We start from the raw sequence: 22,313 nt of genomic DNA on the forward strand, positions 1-22,313 counted from the left end.
TTTTGTTAATATGTGCCCTGCAGATTGTTTACCAGATCTACAAGCCCTCAAACATCTGTTGGCTCCAAAAGTTCTTCTTGAAATAATCTTACTGAAATTATAGAGGCAGTAATAAACTCTTAACTCCTTAACCTTTTGAAGTTTTACTAAACAAATAACCCTGTGAGCCATTGGTCCATCCTTTAAGAGAAAGGTAATGCAGTCTAAGGTCACCAGAATAAACATTAAATTTTACTTAATTGTATTGCTATTACACAAGTGGACAAAAAAGCAGTGGGAGTAGGAACAATTTTGACTTCTTGCCAGTTTCCCCATTAACTTTATTTGTGAAAAACTGGGAAGGAGCATCAGAAATCATGATTATCTGACTGTGGAGATGCTGTGATGACCACAACTTTGCAAATAAAACTCACCGGAACATTCTGGAAATTTCAATTCCAGTGGAATAATGGAGTTTTTATGTATTCTTTAAGATAGCAGGTATTTAGATAGCTTGATTAAAAAATTGTTGCGGTACATTGCATCACTTGGGCTAACTTGAGAGTAGAAACAGATATAACAAATAAACTTAGTAAGGTAAGTCGAGGTAGTCCTCGACTTATGACAACTGAGCCCCAAATTTCTGTTATTAAGTAAGATATATGTTAAGTGAATTTTGCCCCATTTTATGACATTTCCTGCCACAGATGTTAAGTGAATCACTGAAGTTGTTAAGTTAGTAGCTTGGTTGTTAAGTGAGTCTGGCTTCCCCATTGACTTTGCTTGTCAAAAAATCTCAAAACATGATCCCAGGACACTGCAACTGTCATAAATATGAACCCGGTGCCAAGCATCTAAATTTGTATCACCTGACCATGGGGATGCTGCAAAGGTTGTAATTGTGAAAAATGGTCATGTCACTTTATTCAGTGCCATTGTAACTTTGAATAGTCACTAAATGAACTGTTGTAAATCGAGGACTACCTGTAATATATAGATGGATTCCAGGCTACTAAGAATTTTAAAGATCAGCACTTCTATTTGGAAGCAGAAGGGCAAGCAGTAAAATTCTATGATTCATTGATTTCAGCAGTTTGATTTAATGATCCACTGGAGCTCTGAAAAAGAGATACTATATGGACTGGAAATGACTAAAAACAAGACATTAGGATAAGGATGTGCAACACAGGTATAAGTGAAAGAATATCTAAATCAAAGCCTATGAAACAGTTTCAAGATCAGAAAAAAATACTAGCTCATAAAGTCCATGGCTTCCATTTATTTATAAAGTGGTTCTTAGAAGTATAGGAAATAAATTAGTTTGAACGTTCATTATAGGAGGAGAAAAAGAATAGAAACCTATGGAAAAGGAATTCCCAGAGAAATTCTAAATGATGTGAGGAAAGCAAATATTCTTTCTTATGCTCAAAAACTGTGAGGAGGAGACTCCAAGGAAGTACATGCTGGTCAAGCTAACATGAATCCCTCAGAGCAACCGACAGCAAATCATAAAGTGATCGGTCAGCAAGCAGTTTGAAAGCAGTGCAGTGATTACTAGAAGTCGGCATGGATATGACAAAAATAAGTCTTGTCAGATTTATTTTTTTGAACTTCTTAATAGATTATTGGAATGCTGCAGACATGACATATCTTGCGTTCAACAAAGCATTTAATTAAGTAATATATGATGTTCTGATTAAACAAACATTTAAATATAGGTTAGATTATATGACTTTGAGGTGGATCAACTACTTAGAAATTCCTCATCAGGATGGAATGATGTATTAAATTGCTACAGGATTTGATCCTCAATCATATATTAATATAGATTAATTACTTGATTGAAGGAATGGTTATCTCATTAGCAGATGACTCAAAACTGGATGGGGCAGAAGGCAGATATAAATTCCAAATAATCTTGGCAGGATTAGATAGATAGTGGGCTAAAAATAATATCTTGAAGTTTACTATGAATAAATACAAACTTCTAATTAAAAAAAATAGATTCAAAATATAAGGTGCTCAAGACATGATGATCACATGTGTAGAAAAAAAATGGTTTTTTCTACAATTGCAAGCTGACTGACTTTAGTTATTTGCACTTGATTTAATTGAATATTTTATTTAATCTATTATGTACTGCATATTGCAATAGTCTAACATGGAAATGACTACTGGAAATGGCCAGTTCTGCCAAATGGCAACTGTTTGAATAACTGTGCAAGTGGGAAGGAATGTAAATTTGGCCTTGGAAAGGGAACTTTTAAGACAGGAGTTTCAGGAAAGATTGCTCAGTTCTGAAAATGGAAACCATGAGAAAGAAGCTCAAAATATTCCCGCCTTGTACTTGCTTAGAATAAGTTAAAGAAGAGAAAAAAAATCTATCAAGGTTTTAAGGTTCTGTTATTCTAGGCTACAATAAACATTTCTGGAATTCCTGATGCACTTATTTCTTGACCTCATCTTGTTTGAAGAGATAACATTTTCACTTGAAAAAAAAGAAAAAGACATTTACAGTCTAAAACGGAGCATGCAAAATGTGATTCTAGCCAGATTCAAGCTAGGGTAGGGATGTAGGGATGGATGTAGGACTAGCAACAAATTGCAAATCTGCGAGTTCAGAAGGAATATTGTTCAGACCACAGGTGGGATGCTACCTGTTTGGCCCAGTTCTATAGAACCGATAGCTCTGAAGAGCAGCAAACACCGAACTGGTTTGCTGCAATGACCTTTTGATCATCTGTTTGACCCACCCACCTCCCTGGGCTCTTGGCTGTCCTTTATTTCCTGCTTTTTCAACCTCAGCTGCTTTGCGCAGTGCAGGAAAAGCAGGAAAGGAGAGGATTTTCAAACTCTGTGCACCATGTGCAGCGCTTATCAGCTGTCTGGGCAGCACAGCTAATGTTTTTTTGCAAATGCTGTACACACATGCAAAACACACTCTCACCAAACCGGTAGTAATACTGGTTGAATCCCACCCCTGGTTCAGACCGTGGCTGATCTCAAAAACTATGTAGATTTATTAGTATTTGTATGGGTGACAGTGGAGAATTAACAGCTCTGTAGTAAACCTGAAAGTAAAAAACAAATCCAGAAGTATTTAATGGCAAACTAATTCTTTATTATGAGTAACATAACTCCACAGTATATGCATGTAGTCACTAGGAATAGAGCACATTTTGTCTTTATCATCCCATCCAGAAAACTTAAAACAGGTTTAACAAGTAACACTTTATGTATAAAAAAGTTAATTAAATCAAGGAAGGGAAATTATAAGCATAGTAGAATAGAAAATAGAAGATGGTGAGTTCAAGTCCTGCTTTAGCCATGAGAGCCAGCTGGGTGACTGTGGGACAGTCACTGCTCTCAGCTCAACCCATCTCACAGGATTGTTGTGGTAAATAAGAGAGGAAAGGTGTGCTGAATCTGTTACTGCTTTGACTTATTTGTAAAAATAATAAAGATGGGAGACAGATATAAATAAAGGTTTAAGTTTCTCTTCTCTTCCACACAGCTTTTAAATGATGAGCACCAAGATAGTTGTTCACTGGATGCTGCTTTTGGAGTTGTGGGTTTGCCTTTCCTGTGCTTAAGATTTCATTCAGCTTTCTGTAAACTATGTAGAGTCAGATTTTGTAAACAAATGAGGAAAAATATTTTTCTACTAAGCAGTTTCATGAGAGGAATGGTACAGGAAGGTCTTGCTTGCCCAACTCAAGTCAATGTTATATTTATTGTATCTGCAGGACACTGCATTCTAGCTTGACTTGTGAAATGTTAGAAAACTTTTAAGTATATATATATTGTTTGTCTTCTCTAGGTAAAACGGAAGACGGACATTTTTGCAGACATTTCTTATTGGATTGAAGAAAGGAATCATGACTGACATCGCACAGAAGACAGAAGTACGTATGAGATCCAAAAAGAAATTACTTATAAGGAATTTTGCTGTTTCTCTATAATCTCAAAATAATGTAAAGAAGCTTAAATTACAATTCACCAGGCAATACTGGGAGATAATGTAATGTTTGTGCAAACAGCTTTATTAAAATTAAAATGTTTTAACTAGTAGGATGTTCTTTTTTCAAAAAATAATGCCTTTATAGAATAAAATTTGTTCACAAAATATTAATTTAATTAAATTTTAATTCAGTTCTTAATCTATAGTGTATTAGTGTGAACAAGCCTGAATGCTATGTTCAAAGGTATTTTGTTGATTTAGAGAAAATATACAAGTAAAGATGCTGGAGTTGTGAAATATTTTGCAAAATATGAAACTAAAGGCTAGTTGCTAAATGTGGAAGTAAAACATGTATGAGAATAAGTGGATGATAATAAATAGCTCGTTACTGAGTTGAAGATAGATAAGTGTACCTTGCCTGGATTTAATGTATTTATAGATAAATGTACAAGAAATGCTTGTCATAACTTTAAAAGTGTGTTGGCTGGGACCTTGAATGTGTGTATACCACAGTATGAAGTCAATCTTTTGTTGTTGGCTGTGAATTTGAATGATTTGCAGTGAATATTAGACTATATGATGCAACAAAGAGAACTGATCTAATAATCATCGAAGACTTAAGACATTTGGATTTGATAACGAAAATTGAATGAGTAATTGTAAGTTATACATAAATGGTAAGGTGAGAATGTTTGGAAAATGGACGAAAATGTAGAAATGCTAAAAGTTTGGCAGATAGTATGAGATCTGTTTAAGGAATGAATGTTTGGTGAAAGTTGGATGCCATTCTCTAAAAGAAGTGAGAACTTTAAAACAAGCATGGTTTGTAGAACTCTATGGAGAAATGAAACAAACAATGTTGGTAAACCTACTTTAGGCAAATTTATACATTTTTTTCATCTGACATCTTTAATTTATTTTGCCCACTATTTCTGCTTCTCTTTCATTTACATAATATTGCTTTCATAAAAATGGAAGTGCTAGATACAGCATGCATCTATGTATCTAACACACTGTGCAATGTATCTTCATTTGCTTCTATCATCCTTTCCTGATCTTTGCTTTTTCTACATCTTCACTAAGATTCTGCTTTCTTCATCTAAACCTGTACAAAAGTCCTATGTCCCCAAACTTCGAAAAGGTGATATAAAGGATAAATTTGAAGCCATGCAGAAAACAAGGGAAGAAAAAAATCAGAGACGAACAAAAGAAGAAAAGCAAAGAAGAAGAGAGCAATATATTAGAGAGAAAGAATGGAACAGGCGAAAGCAGGAGGTCATTTCCTTTGCTATTATTTGTTTCTCTTGGTTTGATTTCAGTTACACTACAATGCTGGTATAGAAAATATATTTGAAACTTATATAAAAACATACCAGAGTTTTTAAGACTGTCCACATTAATATTTTTGATCCATTATTCAGATGAAAGAACTTCTTGCTTCTGATGATGAAGAAGAAAACTCTTCTAAAGTAGAGAAAGCTTATGTTCCAAAACTGATAGGTAAGGGAAATTTTATAAACATCTTGACCTCCATTATCAGTGCTTTAGTATCATACTGTACATTGTTTAAAACATTTCACTTCTGCACTATTACTAACATTGAAGCAAAATGCTACTGCCCATCTGATAAATGTCTTTACTTTATATATTAATGTATATATGTATGTATGTATGTATGTATGTGTATATATATAGATATATGTTTTCTTAAGTTTTCACAGGTACTTACATGTATGGTATTCAGCTTTTTTCGAGTATTTTCCCATATCATTATAGTTGTGCTTTTAAAGTTGTAGCAACATTTCGGCAGAATCAGATGAACACAATACAGAAGCCTGATGATGCAGATGAGATCTGCCAAAATGTTGCTACAACTTTAAAAGCACAACTATAATGATGTGGAAAAATACCTGAACAAAGCTGAATACCATACACGTAAGTACCCATGAAAACTTAGGAAAATATATATAATATAATATAATATAATATAATATAATATAATATAATATAATATAATATAATATAATATAATATAATATAATATAATATAATATATTTTGGATGAATAGATAATATAATGGCAAATTATCTTGATGCTGTCCCAAGATAATGGTGGCTCAAGGTAATTCAGATGGCGTCCGTGCCTAAAGCAGGATTAGAATTTAGTCCCTTAGCTTCTGTCTCAGTGCTTCAAACTAATCTACCAGTCTGGAGCCACCTTATTCTTGAGGGTGTGTTTTCAAGTGATTTGATTACCATAGCAGGCATAGAAGGTTGCAACTTCCCTGCTGACAAATATAAGATACAAGTAGTATAATTTGACAACTGCTGGTTTCCCTATTGATTGTCCTTATAAGCTGGCAGGGAAGCATGCAAATAGTGATCACATAATCTTGCAGCACTCAACAGTCATAAATGCAAGCCAGTTGCCAAGCACTAGATCGCAATCATGTGACTACACAGGTGGTGTGATTGGTCATAAGTACCCGCATTTAGCACCATTGCAACTTCAAACGGTTGCTGAAGAAATAGTTGGTAAGCAAGGACTATTTGTACAATGTATTTTACTTCAGTTGAACTCTACTAGTTGTTTACATGTTTCAGAACTAAGTTCTGATGTTTAAAATTACTCTCCACAAGCCGGCATCTATGTATCTGTAGAAACTCTATTACTTCATAGTTCTTAAATGCCTTTCAATAATAAAATTAGTTAAGGTAGCCTAAGCACACCTATTTTGTAAAATCTTGGCAGCATTTTTACTCCAACCCATATTCACAATAGCCCAATCTTAATTATGAGATTTGAGCTGTAGAGCTTAGATAACTACTTCATTGTAGGAAAAATATACATAAAATGCTCCTAGATTTTATGTATTCATGTGTAATTTTTACTGTAGGCATTAATTTCTTCTTTGAAATCTGGATTATTGCTTTATTGCTTCAAATGTCTTTTTGGGTAGTTCGGAAAATTAGAAAATATTAATATTTTATATTTCCTACATGAATCAGAAAATAGAGCCAGAGGTATATTGGAAGCATTCACTTTTGTTTTTTTTGCTCATAGGAACTGTCAAAGGAAAGTTTGCAGAAATGGAAAAGCAGAGGCAAGAAGAAGAAAAGAAAAGGATGGAAGAGGAGAGGCAGCGAAGAATTGAACAAGATACAAAAGAGAAAAGAAAAATTCAGAGGGAACTGGCCAAAAAAGCTCATGAGGTATGATTAATGAGCTTGGTAAAATGTTTCATATGTAAAAAAATACCCATGCAAATTTGAATAAGGACAGTAGTATTCAATTGTAGTTTCAAAGGCAAAGCCTTCATGAATTTTTTTTAAAATATTAGTGTTGCACTAATGTGTATGTGTGTGTAAATATTTTTAACACTTAGTTATAATATGTAGTCTCTTTTCTTATCCATGTCTCAGAATCCAGGAAGCAAATATTAAAAAGTAACAATATTTCAAGGTGTTGGCAAATTACTTTTATTGATCTGATATTTCTGCAGTTTTTCTAGTTAGAATAGATGTGCTTTCTTTTTGCCAATAAAATGCCTCATTTCCAGAAGGGACTTAACTACTATGGAAATCCTTGCAGGAAGAAGGGAGTGGAATTAAATTTTATCCAGTTGAACTGCAACTCCTGCTGCTGTATCCACGACCTGTTCAATATTTATTTTCATAGAGCACAGACTCTTCCATAAATTCTTCTCGCAGAATAGCCCTATTGGTCAAATTTCACTCAGAAGTAGGTTTTTTTTTTCTGAAGCAAAAAGTAAAGTTAATCAAGCTGATCTTGAATTACTAATCACCTGTGGTTTTAGTAGTCTGCTTTCAATATGAGGGTGGGAGAGTTGATTCTTTTGGCTTTTTCAGTGGCATCAGATTTTTTTATAGTATTTGTGAATTTATGTTATTAGAGTTATGCTTTTGCATGATATGTTGTGGGTAATATTAAACTGGTAAATCTTTTTTTTAAAGATCTTTATCCTGGGATCAGACTCCTAATGCTATTATCTTCTCAACAGAATGCCAAATATGATAGATAAGTAGAAACATAAATCTGGTAATTGACAGTTACTAACTGTATGTCTCTTAACATAAGATACAGCACTTAATATTATTAATGACAGAAAATGTCAATATTACTGAGCCAAATATCTAAAATTCAGTGTTGGGAAAGCAAAATAAGATTTCCTTGAACTGAAAATTACCAGTGAGATACATAGGCTGGGTTTACATATTACTCTAAAGCATAATGTAATTTGAATTTTGCATTAGTGAATTATGTTGATTATACTGATAATGGCTTATTCAATAAATTATCGTTAAAAACATGAGAATGCAGACATTGAGAAAAATGAGGTAAGATGTTTCTCATTTTCTTTGAACAAAAAATAACCATGCTTTTTATTGGGATACAGATATTAAGAAGCAAAACATAATACCAGGGGTGGGATGCTACTGGTTCTGCCTGGCTCTATAGAACCGGTAGCTCTGAAGAGCAGCAGACACTGAACTGGTTCTGTGTCTGCTGCTGCTGTTTGGCCCACCTGCCTGCCCGGGCTCTTACCTGACCTTTATTTCCAGCTTTTTCAACCTCAGCTGCTTTGTGCAGCACAGCTGAGGTTGAAAAAGCAGGAAAAAGCTGCTTTCCAAATGCTGCACACTTGCGCGCAGTGCTTTTCAGTTGTCCGGACAGCACAGCTCAAGTGTTTTGTACATGCACACAAAGCACAAAATGTTACAGCTAACCGGTAGTAACACTGGTTGAATCCCACCCCTGCATAATACTATAAATGAAACTTGTGTTCGGAGTATCTGTGCAAATTATTACTATTTTAAATTATAAAAGTAACAACTTTCAATTTAAAGACTGTCCCAAGACTGAAGTTTTGTACTAAAATTCCCTTTTTTAAAATATGATTATTGTGTCTGGAATCATATGTGATGATTAGACATTAAATAGTACTAGATATTTTAGTATCCTTTATCAGGATAAAAACTCTGTCATATTGGTTCAGTAAGTTATGTTTAGATTACCTTTATAATATGTGCATTGCATTTTTCTTCCAAATAATTTATTTAGCTATATAATTGTATAATTAAATGCTACTAAGTCACAAAAACACTCCAAGTATATGTAACTTAGCAAGTAACCCATCATACCCTTCATAACCCTTCATAGTTATTAGCATTAAGGATTCACATATACATAAAACGGGGAGGACAATGCATTAAATTTCAATCATTTGCAATTTTCATTTCATGATAGATAGTATAACAAAGTTTCTGCCCTTGGAATGTACTTGTTTTATAGTATATTTTGTGTTCATTGCTGTAGAGTAGACCAAAACTAAAATTTAATAGTTTTTAATATTATTACTGTAGATATAAAGATGCTGTACATATAGTGATCTAATCAACAGTTGTATACTTCAGTAGTAGTTTTATGAGAATAGCACATATTGTTGCTAATTAAAACCTAGGATAGTTCATTTGTAATAGAGAGATCATATGTCATTGTTTCACGTTGACAAAATTAAATATCAACTAATGCTAAACTAATTAATAGAGAAGAGTAAATGAATATAAGAGTATTAAAAGGTAACTCTAAAATTATAATTCAGATTAAAATTTAAAAGGTCTAGAAAAATTATATTACAAATAAAAGTTCCAAAAAAATTGATCATGTAGCTTAAAAGTTTTTTTCCTCCTTTGCCAAAGTCAGAGAAGTAGTTCAAATTTGAAAAAGTACATGTATCAACAGTCCACTGTCACAAATCAGTTAAAATCAGACAAAACACTGTAGAATGACCATTCTCTTAGCCAGCCTTCGTGTCCCCCTAAAGTATAATGCTTAATGGGTTCTAAATGTTGGTTATATAGCCAAGAATGTCATCAAGATTCATCTTTAATGCATAGCCCATAGTTGTTGCCATTGAAATCACATGCTAGTTTCTTTAGAGAAAGAATGCTATGTTCATTAGATTCAGACTTAACACAAAAATACTGAGAGGTTAGGATGAAGAATGGATGAAGAATACACGAGAACAAGACCAATTTGTTTTACACATGGTTCACTTTAGATAATATGCAATATCCATATCTATATTTGAGCTGATACTGTATCATTGAAATTATTTGCTGGTGGAATTCAACAAAATGAAGAAAAGAAGGGTTTTAGGTATTAATATCCAAAGGAAAAATATTGTACTGAGAAAACACATTAATTGGGATATATATTGTAATTTGTATGAACAAAATACGCCCCTAACCATGCCTTCCTAGTCTACAAGGCATTTTCAGGTCACAGGGGCAGGAAAAAAAGGGATGCTATCCTTTGCAATAAAAATAACCCAGTTAAATTTATTGTTAAGTTTCTGCAGTATGTGGTTTTCAGAGTTCAGCGACGATTATGAAAATTCATCCTGGCCACCATTTCCAAACTCTGCACTACAGCATGTGGGGGGTGGGGGGGGCACTGCAGCAAACTCACAAGGTACCCGGGAATACCAAGAATCACTAGAAGTGCCATGAATCAAGAAAGTTTGGGAATCTCTGCAACAGGGGCCTGTCAATCTTTTTCTTTTTGCTACTGGCTATGATTTTAAAAATGGGCCCACAGTCCAAAGCTGGTAGACTCTGTTCAGGTTGATAGTTTACAAGCTGTTCTTTCTGTTTTACGGAAGTAGGATGAATGAAAATATTATCTTCTTGTTGAGTTTTCCCTGAAAATGTAAGTTGTATACACATCGATACATAAACAAACATACATCATGCATATTTATTGAAAGCAGAAGTGCATTATATTAGCACTTTTCAGTATCACATTTTGAAAATTGCTTATTCAGATTCAAGAATATCTTATGCTTTTTTAAAGGTGAAGGGAAAAGAACAAAAGTAACAATATTGTGTAAAATTCTTATTTAATAGATTGATGAACAGTTAAACAATTCGGGAACTGAATCGGCATCAGAGGTAATCAGACTTTTTTACAACACAAAATTCACCTATTTCTGAATCACTGTAATTACCATCATAATGAATCTGTTCAAAAGCACCCTATGTCAAGTAAAATTTTGGGAAAGGCACACAAGATCACAACTGAAAACACAGTATGAACACAATGATTTTTGGCCTAATTTTGTTTCAGTTTTATAAAATGACCTTTGTGGTTCTCTTTTATTAGTTAGTGAATACTTGTAGATTGTTTTATCAAATTTGTTTTCTGATTGATGTTATTTTCTTTATATCTACTTTGATCAAATTTTGCAATGTGGTTTAACTAAATGTGAGCAGCTTTTTGACACTAAGTGCCATATAGATTGTGTACTATGCGCAATACACACATTTATTCATGTACTAAGCTTACTGTGGCTTGCTGAAAAGTCACATTTAGCTATGTTACATACACATTTAAATAGGCTGTAGTGGATTCATGTTCAAAATGTCTGATTCAATCAATACAGTAAGCTAAAATTAAGCAAATATGACTTTAAGTGATCTCTCACTCATTTACTGTATAAATCCACCATTTACTAACTGGGTTCACACTGAGTACTATAATGTGGTTTGCTGGGTTTGGATATAGCAAGTTGTACAATGACAGCCACTCTGTAAATCAAAGCTTATGCGTCAGAATAATGTGTGAACCCAACCAATTCTAGCTACTTCAATAACCTAGAGCAAATGATGGCTAAGTACGATACAGCCACACAGCCATGAACCACTCTACCTTACAAACAGAATATTTATATCTAAATATAAGATGGATGAATGGCTGAACTGTGATCAGTAAAAAACAGCATTAGACTTAATGCATGTGCTAATGTGATACTACTATTAGTCATATTATAGGGGATTAGTGTTATCTTTGTTATTAGTTACAGTTATTCTTCTACTATCTTGATTGCAGCTTTAGCTGGCATATACACGCACAGTATCATTCTCATCTACCATGTATTACTGACAATTTACCAATTTAAATTATACAGCTATTAGTCATCTTTTAACAGCATGGATTCAGTGTCACATCCACTGTTGCATACATACTTGATTACTTAGAGTAGCATAATTATGATACAATGTAACTTTAAAGCATGCACATTAAAAAAAAATCACATGATTTTCAAGAGACAAAAGTCTGTAATCCACACAAGTAACAAGTTAGCTACTTCTGTACATTTTTTTAAACTGAAATTTTTAATATTTACAAATTGAGTTTCAATAATTCTTGAAATCCTTACGTTATAATTTGCCTTTAACAGAGTCCTTTAAAATGTAAATTCATCCAAGCAATTGCCTACTATTTTAATAATTAACATTTAGATTATTCTAGTCAATACTTGAATGGGGGATTTTTTTGAGGGTATTTTGAACAACATGGTATAAATAACATGGATTATAAAACTAATGAAGCTTTCAAATTATTATTGAATTTTTAATACCCGATTGCAGGTGTTATAGTGTGATATAATTTGAAATATACATTGTACTTTAGTTTACATAATTACGGATCAAATTATTTATGGTTTCGGTATTTAAACATAGCTGTGTTGAACTGTTAAATATCCAAAAATGTAAATAATTTGTAATACTATAAAGCAGAAATATTTATACAATATTTAGATTAAAAGAGTAATGTTTTAAGATAGCATGTTTCTGTAGCAGCAAATGGAACTTCCATATGTCAGTGTTCTCTACATTATAGATGAATGGGATATCCAACACAAGAGTTTTCCATGCCTTTTATTTATTAGGCATCAGTATGTATTTATGAGACAACATATTATGGCTTTGGTTTTGTTTACAGGGAACAGAGGTCTTAGCAAGAAGAGAGATGGCAAAAAGGAAGACTGAACTGATAGCAATATTTTGCATAACACATTAAATAGGGTTGTTGGATGATCTTTTCTCCTGAGCAATAATATTGTAATAGGAATTTTTGGTACAATAGAGCTCTGGCAATATATATATTCTGGTATACATATTTATACATATTCTGGTATAATTCTATATGCATTCCCTATAAATCAAGAAGTAACCTTACTAAATAATATCAAATTAATATGGCATTTCTATCGATTATTTTGTTTAAAAGCATATATTTAATCTTAAGCATGTTGATGGGCACTGGCTATTTTTTAAATTGAAGTGCATATTTCATACTTTAAATTTAGCTCTGCTTTTAATGCTTGTAAAAGTACAGTTAAATCTGTTGTAAGATGGCTCAATCAAGTAATCTCAATGCTAAATTACATATTCAATTTTTTTTCAGATTCTTTTAAAAGAGCTCAATGTTGAAAAAAGAGCATAGGAACTAGTATTTCATTTTAAATAAGAGTTTTCTTGTATACAACGTAATCTTTAAGGCCTGAAGTAATTATGATTCCTATTTTCCAAATAAGCAAGGCATAAACTGATAAGGAAATCTCACAGAGGACCCCGCAGAGATCAAGTCCTTTCTCTCTTTTCAAAACTGATATGGAGACCTCACAGAGGACCCCACAGAGAATAATACAGTATATGGTATTTTAAATATTCAGTAGATACTACAGTAGTTGTGATGTAGTATTGGTAGTAGATTAATCTGAAGTTAATTTATTGGGTATCTTTTAATCAACTACTCTGCCTTTCAGCCCTTCATAAAAAAGTTTCTATCACGACCAAATTGTCATATAGATCACGTGTTTTCCAGAAAACAGATGAATTTTGTTGATATTCCCTTCCACATAGGTGGTTTTGTTTTTGAAGCAGTTTTTAAGGGACACAAAGAGCTTTAGGGAGGAAGGGAAATTTCTATTGGATTGATATCCTTTCTGATATCCAATCCAACAGACTGGATTTTCTGAGTCCAATCATGAATAGTGCAAATTTCTACATGGGAAGAGCAGCTTCCTTTGATGTCTGGCTATCCAAAGGTTATCTATCAGTTACTGGAATTTCTACGCAGTCACCGACTTTGTCCGTTCACTCTTTAAAAATTGAACATTGTACAGAAAGCAAATTATTCACAGGTATTAGCAACGACCCTATTCAAATGTTCATGGCAATCTTTGTTTTTAACAATAGGAAGGTGATGAGTCATTGCTAGTGACCATAGTTCCTGTAAAAGCTAGCAAATCACCTGGAAGGATGAAAATAAGTTTTGAGGACCGAGAGAGAGAAAGAGAAGAACAAGAAAGAAGGAAGATTGAAGAAGAAAAGCGACTGAGATATGAGCAGGAAAAGGAAGCTCTAAAGGAAGTCAAATATTTTTCACCAGATGCGGTAAGCTAATTGGCATGTAAAACTGTTGCATGATCTCAAAAGCATATTTATTTAGAAATAGCCCTCCACTGTGAATGAAGGGAAAGTTTCTTCCAGGGAAGTAAGAGCATAATTATGGAGAAAATTGGTTTAGTCCACATGTCTCAAAAGGGTGCAAATCTGAGAAATGAACCTTCTGCGTAGGATGAAGAGGAAAGCTTTGGTGATGAAAACAAAGAGGCTCTCTCTCCTGGTAAAGTTAAATTAACATTTGAAGAATTGGAAAGACAAAGACAAGAGAAAGAGAAAAAGCAAGCAGAAGAGGAGGCAAGGCTTCGTTTGGAAGAGGAAAAACGTGCCTATGAGGAAGCAAGGCAACAAATGGTAAGCATGTTTTATTTATTTATTTATTTATATTTATTTTGATTTGTCAATCGCTTACAAGATAATAGGTATAAGTATATACATAGTTATGAATACATGAAATGGGTACATATCAGAAAAATAAAAGAAACAATAGGACAGGGATGGTAGGCACGTTGGTGCGCTTATGCACGCCCCCTACGGACCTCTTAGGAAAGGGGTGAGGTCAATAGTAGACAGTCTAAGGTTAAAGTTTTGGGGGCTTGGGGAAGAAACCACAGAGTCAGGTAGAGTATTCCAAACATTGACCACCCTGTTGCTGAAGTCGTATTTCCTGCAATCAAGTTTGGTGCGGTTAACCTTGAGTTTGTATCTATTATGTGCTCTTGTGTTGTTATGGTTGAAGCTGAAGTATTCATTGACAGGTAGGACATTGCAATGTATGATTTTATATACTATACTTAGATTAGACCGAAGACGGCATAATTCAAGGTTTTCTAGGTCTAGAATTTCAAGTCTGGTGGCATCAGGTATTCTACAATGAGGAGAAGAGAACTCTTCTTGTGAAATATTTCTGGACTTTCTCAACTGTGCTAATATCAGATACGTAATGTGGGTTCCAGACCGATGAGCTGTATTTGAGTATTGGTCTAGCAAATGTTTTGTATGCTCTAGTTAGTAGTGTGATATTACCAGAGAAAAAGCTACGTAGGATTAGGTTAACAACTCTTAATGCCTTTTTGGCAATGTAGTTACAGTGGGCTCCAGCACTTAGATCATTAGAGATGAGTACTCCAAGATCCTTGACAAAGTTTGGATCCTCAACAAGATCTTGACTATTCAGCTTGTATTTTGTATTTTGTTCAAACATACAAATCCTGGAGATCTTTGTAACATGGGATATTGCAGGATGATTTTTATTTGCATGTAATGGAGGATTTATCCCATTTAAGAAAAGATCAAAGATTTACAGGGTCTTGAAGTTCCTTGTTTCCCATTTTTCAAGCATCTCCTCCTCCCATTTCACTCCTCCACAGCATATGGTGAGGGGGCAAAATCTTATTCTCCATATGCATCTTGTATTCTCCTGAGCACAAGTATTCTGGGATCTGTATCTTTGGGTGGAATTCCTTTGGGTGGAATTCCTTTGGCTGGATCAAAATTTTCATAAGCAAAACACATTATTTTCTTGGTGGAAAAATCAAAATCCAACTTCTTTTTAATACTGAGGTTTATAGATGTAACTATCAAAATATTAGTAATCTGTAATTTGCTTAATAGTTTAGCAGAATGTTATTCTTTAACTTTGGGGCAAAGTAAATATACTTTTTTCTTTAACACTGTATTTGTCATTATGATTCTGTTTAGTAACACACATTATTAAAGATCTCTATTGATAGCAGACTTAATAAACTGGAATTGAACTGAATTTAGCCACCATTATTTTTAGAGTTAATTGTCAAAAAAAAGCTTGATTTCCTTATTGATAGGCCCGAGTTTGTGCAAGTTGGAAGGAAAGTTTCCAATTCCATCTCCTTAAGTTTGGATTCCCCACAGGATTGTATCCTGAGTCCGTTATTGTTCACCTTGATGATCCATGTCTGCTGTGCCACCTCTGCTACGAATCATATTGTGAACTATGTAGATGACACGGCAGTTGTGGGTCTTATCTGGGATGACAATGAAGTCTCTTATAAGAAGATGAAAGCTTTGGTGGATTGGCGTGATAAAAATAACCTGGTTTTGAATGTTAATAAAAACACAGGAGATCATTGTTGATTTCAGAAAGAGCTGGTATAGTCGTACTCCACTTTGTATTAAGGCTGCAGCTGTGGAGGTGGTCAATAGCATTAAGTATCTGGGGGTGCAGATAACGAACAATCTAACTTGGTCTCTTCATACATTATCTTTAGTGAAGCGTTTGCATTTTCTGCGTCGGATGACGAGAACAAATCTTTCTGTCCTGGTCACTTTTTACAAATGCACTATTGAGAGTGTTTTAAGAAACTACATCGTTTGATTTGGTGGCAGCAGTGCCTCAGATAGAAAGTCCATACAGAGAGTGGTAAGGACAGCTGAGAAGATTATAGAAAGCTCACTTCCCATTATTCAGGATACTGCTTATAAGCAGTATGTGCTTAGAGCTCAAAGAATTGTAGAAATCCCACACATTCACTTTACGGTCTGTTTCTGTTGGTCCCCACTGGGGGGAGGTTTCAATGTATCTATAGCAGGACTACTAGATTTTTTAACAGCTTTGTTCTTTGTTATACATTCAAACTAGACTGTGATGTTTCTCTGCATCATATACGTGTGTATGTGCATAAGGGTTATCTTTTGAGAGCTGAATGCAACAAAATTTCATTTTAATGTATGCTGATTAGGTACATTTAAAGTGACAATAAAGTTTTTATTCTATTATATTCTATACTTACCACATCACAGTAATTAGGCATTTTGTAAATTAATGGCATATTTGAACATTCTTTTGAAAGCTTCTTTAAAATATATTATTTCCCCAAAGAGAAATGAAGAAAATGAAGAAGCTGAAAATTCTGTCAAGGAGTTCCGTCCTGGAAAACTGAGACTAACATTTGAGGAAATAGAAAAACAAAGGCAAGAGGAGGAAAAAAGAAGAACAGAAGAGGAGGCCCGGAGGCGTATAGAAGAGGAGAAAAAAGCATTTGCTGAGGCAAGAAAAAGCATGGTAGGTGTCTGCTTAGCTATTCCAGCTTGCTTCAGTTGTTCATTTTTGCTAGATTTTTATCAACCATTAGTGTCATTACAGAAATGATTTAACATCAACTTGGAACACTGAAAAAAACAAAACAACCCCCCCCCCAACAAATCCCAAACTTAAACTGTCAGAGCTAGACTTCTCTGTGAATCAAGGATCCTGTGCAGTTTTCCATGGGGAGAGGGTTAAATAATTTTTCCTGGTGTCTCTTTCACATACATCCCTCTCCACACATAGTTTTCTTGTGGTTTTCAGTATTCTCAAATCTTTTAGGATAGGGGTGTCAAACTCACGTCGTCAAGGCGGTGTGACTTGACGTATAAACCGTTGTGGACATGGCCAGCATGTGATGCATCTGGCCCATGGGCCGGGAGTTTGACAGCCATGTTTTAGGGAAACCCATAGTCATAATAACTAGTACCAGTTGATGTTTATTTCCATCTGCTGAAGCATCAAGACTGGCCAGACTAAAATAAAACCACAAAATAAAATAAAACACAAAAAATCAACTTAATTGAAATGCTCTCATACTATAGATTTACTTATTAAGGTATTTCTAGGTCATCATTTGAGTTAGAAAGATTCTCAAGGTCATATAGCTTTTTAAAAAAAACATAATATAATAAAATAAATAGAAAGTTAATTTAGAAAACTGGAAAAGCAAATTATAACTTCAAAAATTAGTGCCAATTTTTAAATCTCAGTTCAGACTTGAGGAAATAATGTTTATGTTTATAGTTTGAATGAAGTAGACCATGTAAATGTCTTTACACTGATATTTATAAAGTTTATTTACCACCCATCTTGTATCCAATGACTCCTGGTGGCTTATTTCAGGTTATGATTATCCAAACTCTCAAAATCTGACCAAAACATTAATAAAGGTAAATATTTTAGTCCATATAATTATGTAATCTGTAATTTTAATGTTTATACTGAACCATTGTTAAGGAACCAATTATTTTTAATAGGGGCCAGATGATGAACTTTCACTAATGTCAAAAACTGCATCTCAAGAATCTCTGACACCTGGAAAACTGGAAATTAATTTTGAAGAATTACTGAGACAAAAAATGGAAGAAGAAAAAAGACGCACAGAAGAAGAACGCCGACAAAAACTGGAACAAGAGAAGCAAGAATATGAACTGCTCAGACAAGAAATGGGACAGGTCTGTTTTAGATTGCAAGATATTTACCTCAATAGCAGACTTGGCTAACACATTTTTAATTTATAAAATAGGTAACTTCTATGGTTAAATTTTAATTAAGGAATACTTAATCGGTAAAGTCGGTAAAAATTAAAGAATGTTATCCGAGCTTGATTTTTTGCTTGCAGATATTTCATTACTCGATTAGGTAACATTATCAGTGCTATTGAGTCTGGGGTTTGCTCCCTGTAGTGCCTTGTCAGTATGAATGGGGATGTATTTTTATCTTTATTAGTTCCTTGATTAGGATAGTGTTTTCTACTTGTTTTGTCTTGTGTTAATCCCTGCTTATCTGGATATAGGCCTCTGGAGATGTTTTCTGGTGTTATTTCTTCCTCAGCTTTTTTATTGTTTCTTTTGAATGGTGCATAAATGTGGTTTATCTCTATGTCTGCTATTTTTAATTGGATTTTGTTCAGGTATTCTTTGTTCAACTAATAATTTCGAACATTTTATTCTAATAGGAGGAGGAGGAATGTGAAACCTTTGAGCTAAGCAGGGAATATGAGGAACTGATAAAGTTAAAAAGAAGTGGTTCAATTCAACCAAAGAACCTAAAGAAAAAATTTGAAAAAATTGGACAATTATCTGAGGAAGAAACACAAAAAAAAATTGAAGAAGAGAGAGCAAGGAGGAGAGCTATAGACGAAGAAATAAAAGAAAGAGAAGCAGAGAAATTTCAAGAGGTATGCTATTTTTTTTAGTATATAGAGAAAGAAAGGCTTCTGCTGCTTTCCTTGCATGAAGCCAAAAGTTTCTCTCCCCCTGAGAATGGAGCTGGAGACAGTGTCCTGCGATCCCCCCAAAAGAATGATCAGTAGGAAAATGGGGTGGGGAATTTTCCTGCAGACTTTGGGGGGATTTTCCCAGAGTCTGGTCTGCGGGATTTAAAATTATGAGTTTGGTGGTCCCAGAGTTCCAAAGGGTTGGTGACCCCGATATAGAAAATAAATTGGCATTGCACCTTTCACTTAACTGGTAAGATGGGAGTATTTAATAAATAAAACAGGATTAAGTTGAGAGCCAGTTTGATCTAGTGATTTAAGACTCCAAGCTAAAAAAGAAAGAAAACTAGGTTCTAGTCCTGTCTAAGGAATAAAAACCAGCTGTGTGATTTTGGGTCACATTTCCTCAGCCCAACTCACTTCACAGGTTTGTGGCGAAAATTTGAGAGGGAGGAGCATTGGGTATATTCATTGACTTACTTATTAAAAACAATAAAGGAGGGATAATAAATAAACCAGATGTGTAAGATTATCAGAGATTGTATGCAGATCCAGAATCCTGTTTTCTTGAAAACATGTTGCTATAATTTTCCTTTGAATGCTCATATTTGTTATAGCCACACCTGTTTTCTCCTAAGCTGACACATGATAATGATCAAACATTAAAAGGTCTTAAAATCGTATTGGGAAGCTTCCAGTATCCAGAGAGTCACAACTGCTTAAATGATGGCACAAATTATTTCTCTCCCCTAAACTCCGCCAGAAATGAGTCTTTGTGAGACTTGTCGTGCTGGCACAGCTTCTTGGAGCAGGATGCCTTGCAGGATCCCAAAGACTCATTTCTGGTGGAGTTTGGGGGGGAGAAAGACTTTTGCTGCTTTCCTTGTGTGCAGCCACCGCCCTTTCCCCCCCTCCCACTACCTCATGTTGTTTGCAATGCAAGCAACGCAAGCCTTGTGTTCCCGTGGGCAATGTGGGTGGCACAGCCTTGTGTTCCTGCGCAGCCTGGATTAATTGCTTTACAGGGTGCTTTGGGGGTGACATTTCTCTGCAGACCATCAGTGGTTCCCAGCCCACTGGTTGGCGACCACTGCTCTATACTGTAACTGATAAGTTACCTACAATATAGAAAATACAAATTCAAATCTACAAATAGTAACATAAATGCCTGTGGGTAAAAAAACAAACCCAGGTACCATATAGTAGATAGGAAGGATTGCATATTTAATAAATACAGTTTAATGAATACAACTCTTGATACTCATCATTATTTGGTTCCGGGAGGCACAATGAATACCAATGAGTACCAAACCATTTTTTTCTCATAAAAATAATGTAATAATGTAATGTAATGAATCACAAGGCAGCTGACACCTGCTAGCTGTTCTAGCTTGTGTGTTAAGTACCAAATGATGAATACTGGGACAAAATTTTTGCATCAGAATGTATTGAGTACCAAATTTGATGAGTTTCAAAGCAATTGAGTAGCAAGATACCACTGTAAATTTATTGTAGAAATTTTCAAGATGAAATTAATCGTGTGAAATATATTGATACGAGAAAAAATGATTGAGCCAGTCATAATGAACTTTATGAAATTAGAACCTTTTAATGTTTAAGATGACTAATGTGTATTTGAACTCTGAAAATTAGTTATTTCCAAAATATGAATTGTGTAGGCTTAAGAGTAAGATTGTACTGTTTACAAATCTGCAGTTCATTTTTTCAAGATGGTCGATATTCAATCCAAATTCCTGAACATTTTTTTCTGTTCCTTGAATTCTTCAATAATTACCTTTTCAGCTATAGAATGAACCAGTGTTAATGTCTATAGAGACATTTATTTTGTGTGAGATTTTGCACACTATGTACACCCAAATGCATGTTTCCACCTTTCTGCTCTGTACTTGTTTAATGAGGGACTGAGTTTATCTAAACCATTGACTCTTCCAAAAGCTTTATTTGCTGAAACTAATGAATGCTTTTTTGTTCAGAGTTTTGACAGATTCAATAATTTGTATATTCTTTTGATACAAAATTCCTGATTGTTGTTGGGTTTTGAAGATTGAAGGTAGTTTCTTCCAAACATGTTTACTTTTTGCAGGAAGAAGAAGTTGATGTGAAGCCTGCTGCAAAATGTGAAGCTCCATTCACACACAAAGTTGACATGAAAGCTCGATTTGAACAAATGGCAAAAGCAAGAGAAGAGGAAGAACAGAGGAGGATTGAAGAACAAAAGCTGCTACGTATGCAATTTGAACAGAAAGAAATAGATGCAGCATTACAAAAGGTATTAGCATCTACTGGATCTCCATAATATACAAGTTTTGTATACTGTAAGCTAATAGGAATCCTTATTTGCAGTGGCTGTGTACATATAGACAAATATTTTATTGCATATTTATTCTGCTTTTGACATCTTTCTGTAGTGGCCACATTAGAGCATTCACTGATCAAACCTCACTTGCCTTGAATAAATTACATTCACATGTGAAAAAAGAAACCTAATGAAACTGCTGTTCTGCTATGCTATAATCCAGTTTTAATTCTTATTCTTAAAAAGATGCTCAGGCATATTTTATTCTCACTAGCCTGGAAGATAACTGCCTGTTTGTGTCAGTGTTAGGTAGATATAACCCAAGCCTTTAAAAATCCAATTATCAATATTAGTTTCTGTTTCTTCACAACTTGTGTTAAAATATTCACAATGTCTGTTTAAATGCAGAAAAGAGAGGACGATGAAGAGGAGGAAGGGAGTATTGTTAATGGCTCAGTGTATGAAGATGAAGAACAGCAAGCCCGTTCTGGTGCTCCATGGTTCAAAAAGCCTCTTAAAAATGTATCTGTTGTGGATAGTGAACCAGTACGGTTTACTGTTAAAATAACTGGTGAACCCAAGCCAGAAGTTACATGGTGGTTTGAAGGGGAAATGTTGCAAGACTGTGAAGATTACCAATACATTGAAAGAGGAGAAACATACTGCCTTTACTTACCAGAGACCTTCCCGGAAGATGAAGGAGAATATATGTGTAAAGCGGTAAACAGTAGAGGAACCGCTGCTAGCACCTGTATTCTCACTATTGAAAGTAAGAGAT

The 22,313-nt window shown here is 34.3% G+C and overlaps 1 protein-coding gene across 12 annotated transcripts in view; it reads left to right on the forward strand.

Annotated features, from left to right (window-relative positions):
- Positions 1-22,313, forward strand: part of NEXN (nexilin F-actin binding protein) — a 31,351-nt gene that overhangs the window by 7,829 nt on the left and 1,209 nt on the right. For 3 of the 12 annotated variants that reach the window (XM_026700206.2, XM_087930060.1, XM_087930061.1), the window contains exons 2-13: positions 3,800-3,884; positions 5,024-5,215; positions 5,362-5,440; positions 7,005-7,153; positions 10,871-10,915; positions 14,009-14,206; positions 14,390-14,569; positions 17,073-17,255; positions 18,257-18,454; positions 18,958-19,179; positions 21,323-21,508; positions 21,944-22,304. In XM_026700206.2, the coding sequence (XP_026555991.2) occupies positions 3,858-3,884; positions 5,024-5,215; positions 5,362-5,440; positions 7,005-7,153; positions 10,871-10,915; positions 14,009-14,206; positions 14,390-14,569; positions 17,073-17,255; positions 18,257-18,454; positions 18,958-19,179; positions 21,323-21,508; positions 21,944-22,304 (2,020 nt within the window). In that variant the 5' untranslated portion in view covers positions 3,800-3,857. The remainder of the gene's footprint in view (positions 1-3,799; positions 3,885-5,023; positions 5,216-5,361; positions 5,441-7,004; positions 7,154-10,870; positions 10,916-14,008; positions 14,207-14,389; positions 14,570-17,072; positions 17,256-18,256; positions 18,455-18,957; positions 19,180-21,322; positions 21,509-21,943; positions 22,305-22,313) is intronic. The other 9 variants (XM_026700211.2, XM_087930065.1, XM_087930066.1 and 6 more) reach the window with 5 other exon arrangements.

This window comes from Pseudonaja textilis, chromosome 3 (genome assembly GCF_049901715.1).
Source record: "Pseudonaja textilis isolate UNSWEBS1 chromosome 3, rPseTex1.2, whole genome shotgun sequence".
NCBI lineage: Eukaryota > Metazoa > Chordata > Lepidosauria > Squamata > Elapidae > Pseudonaja > Pseudonaja textilis.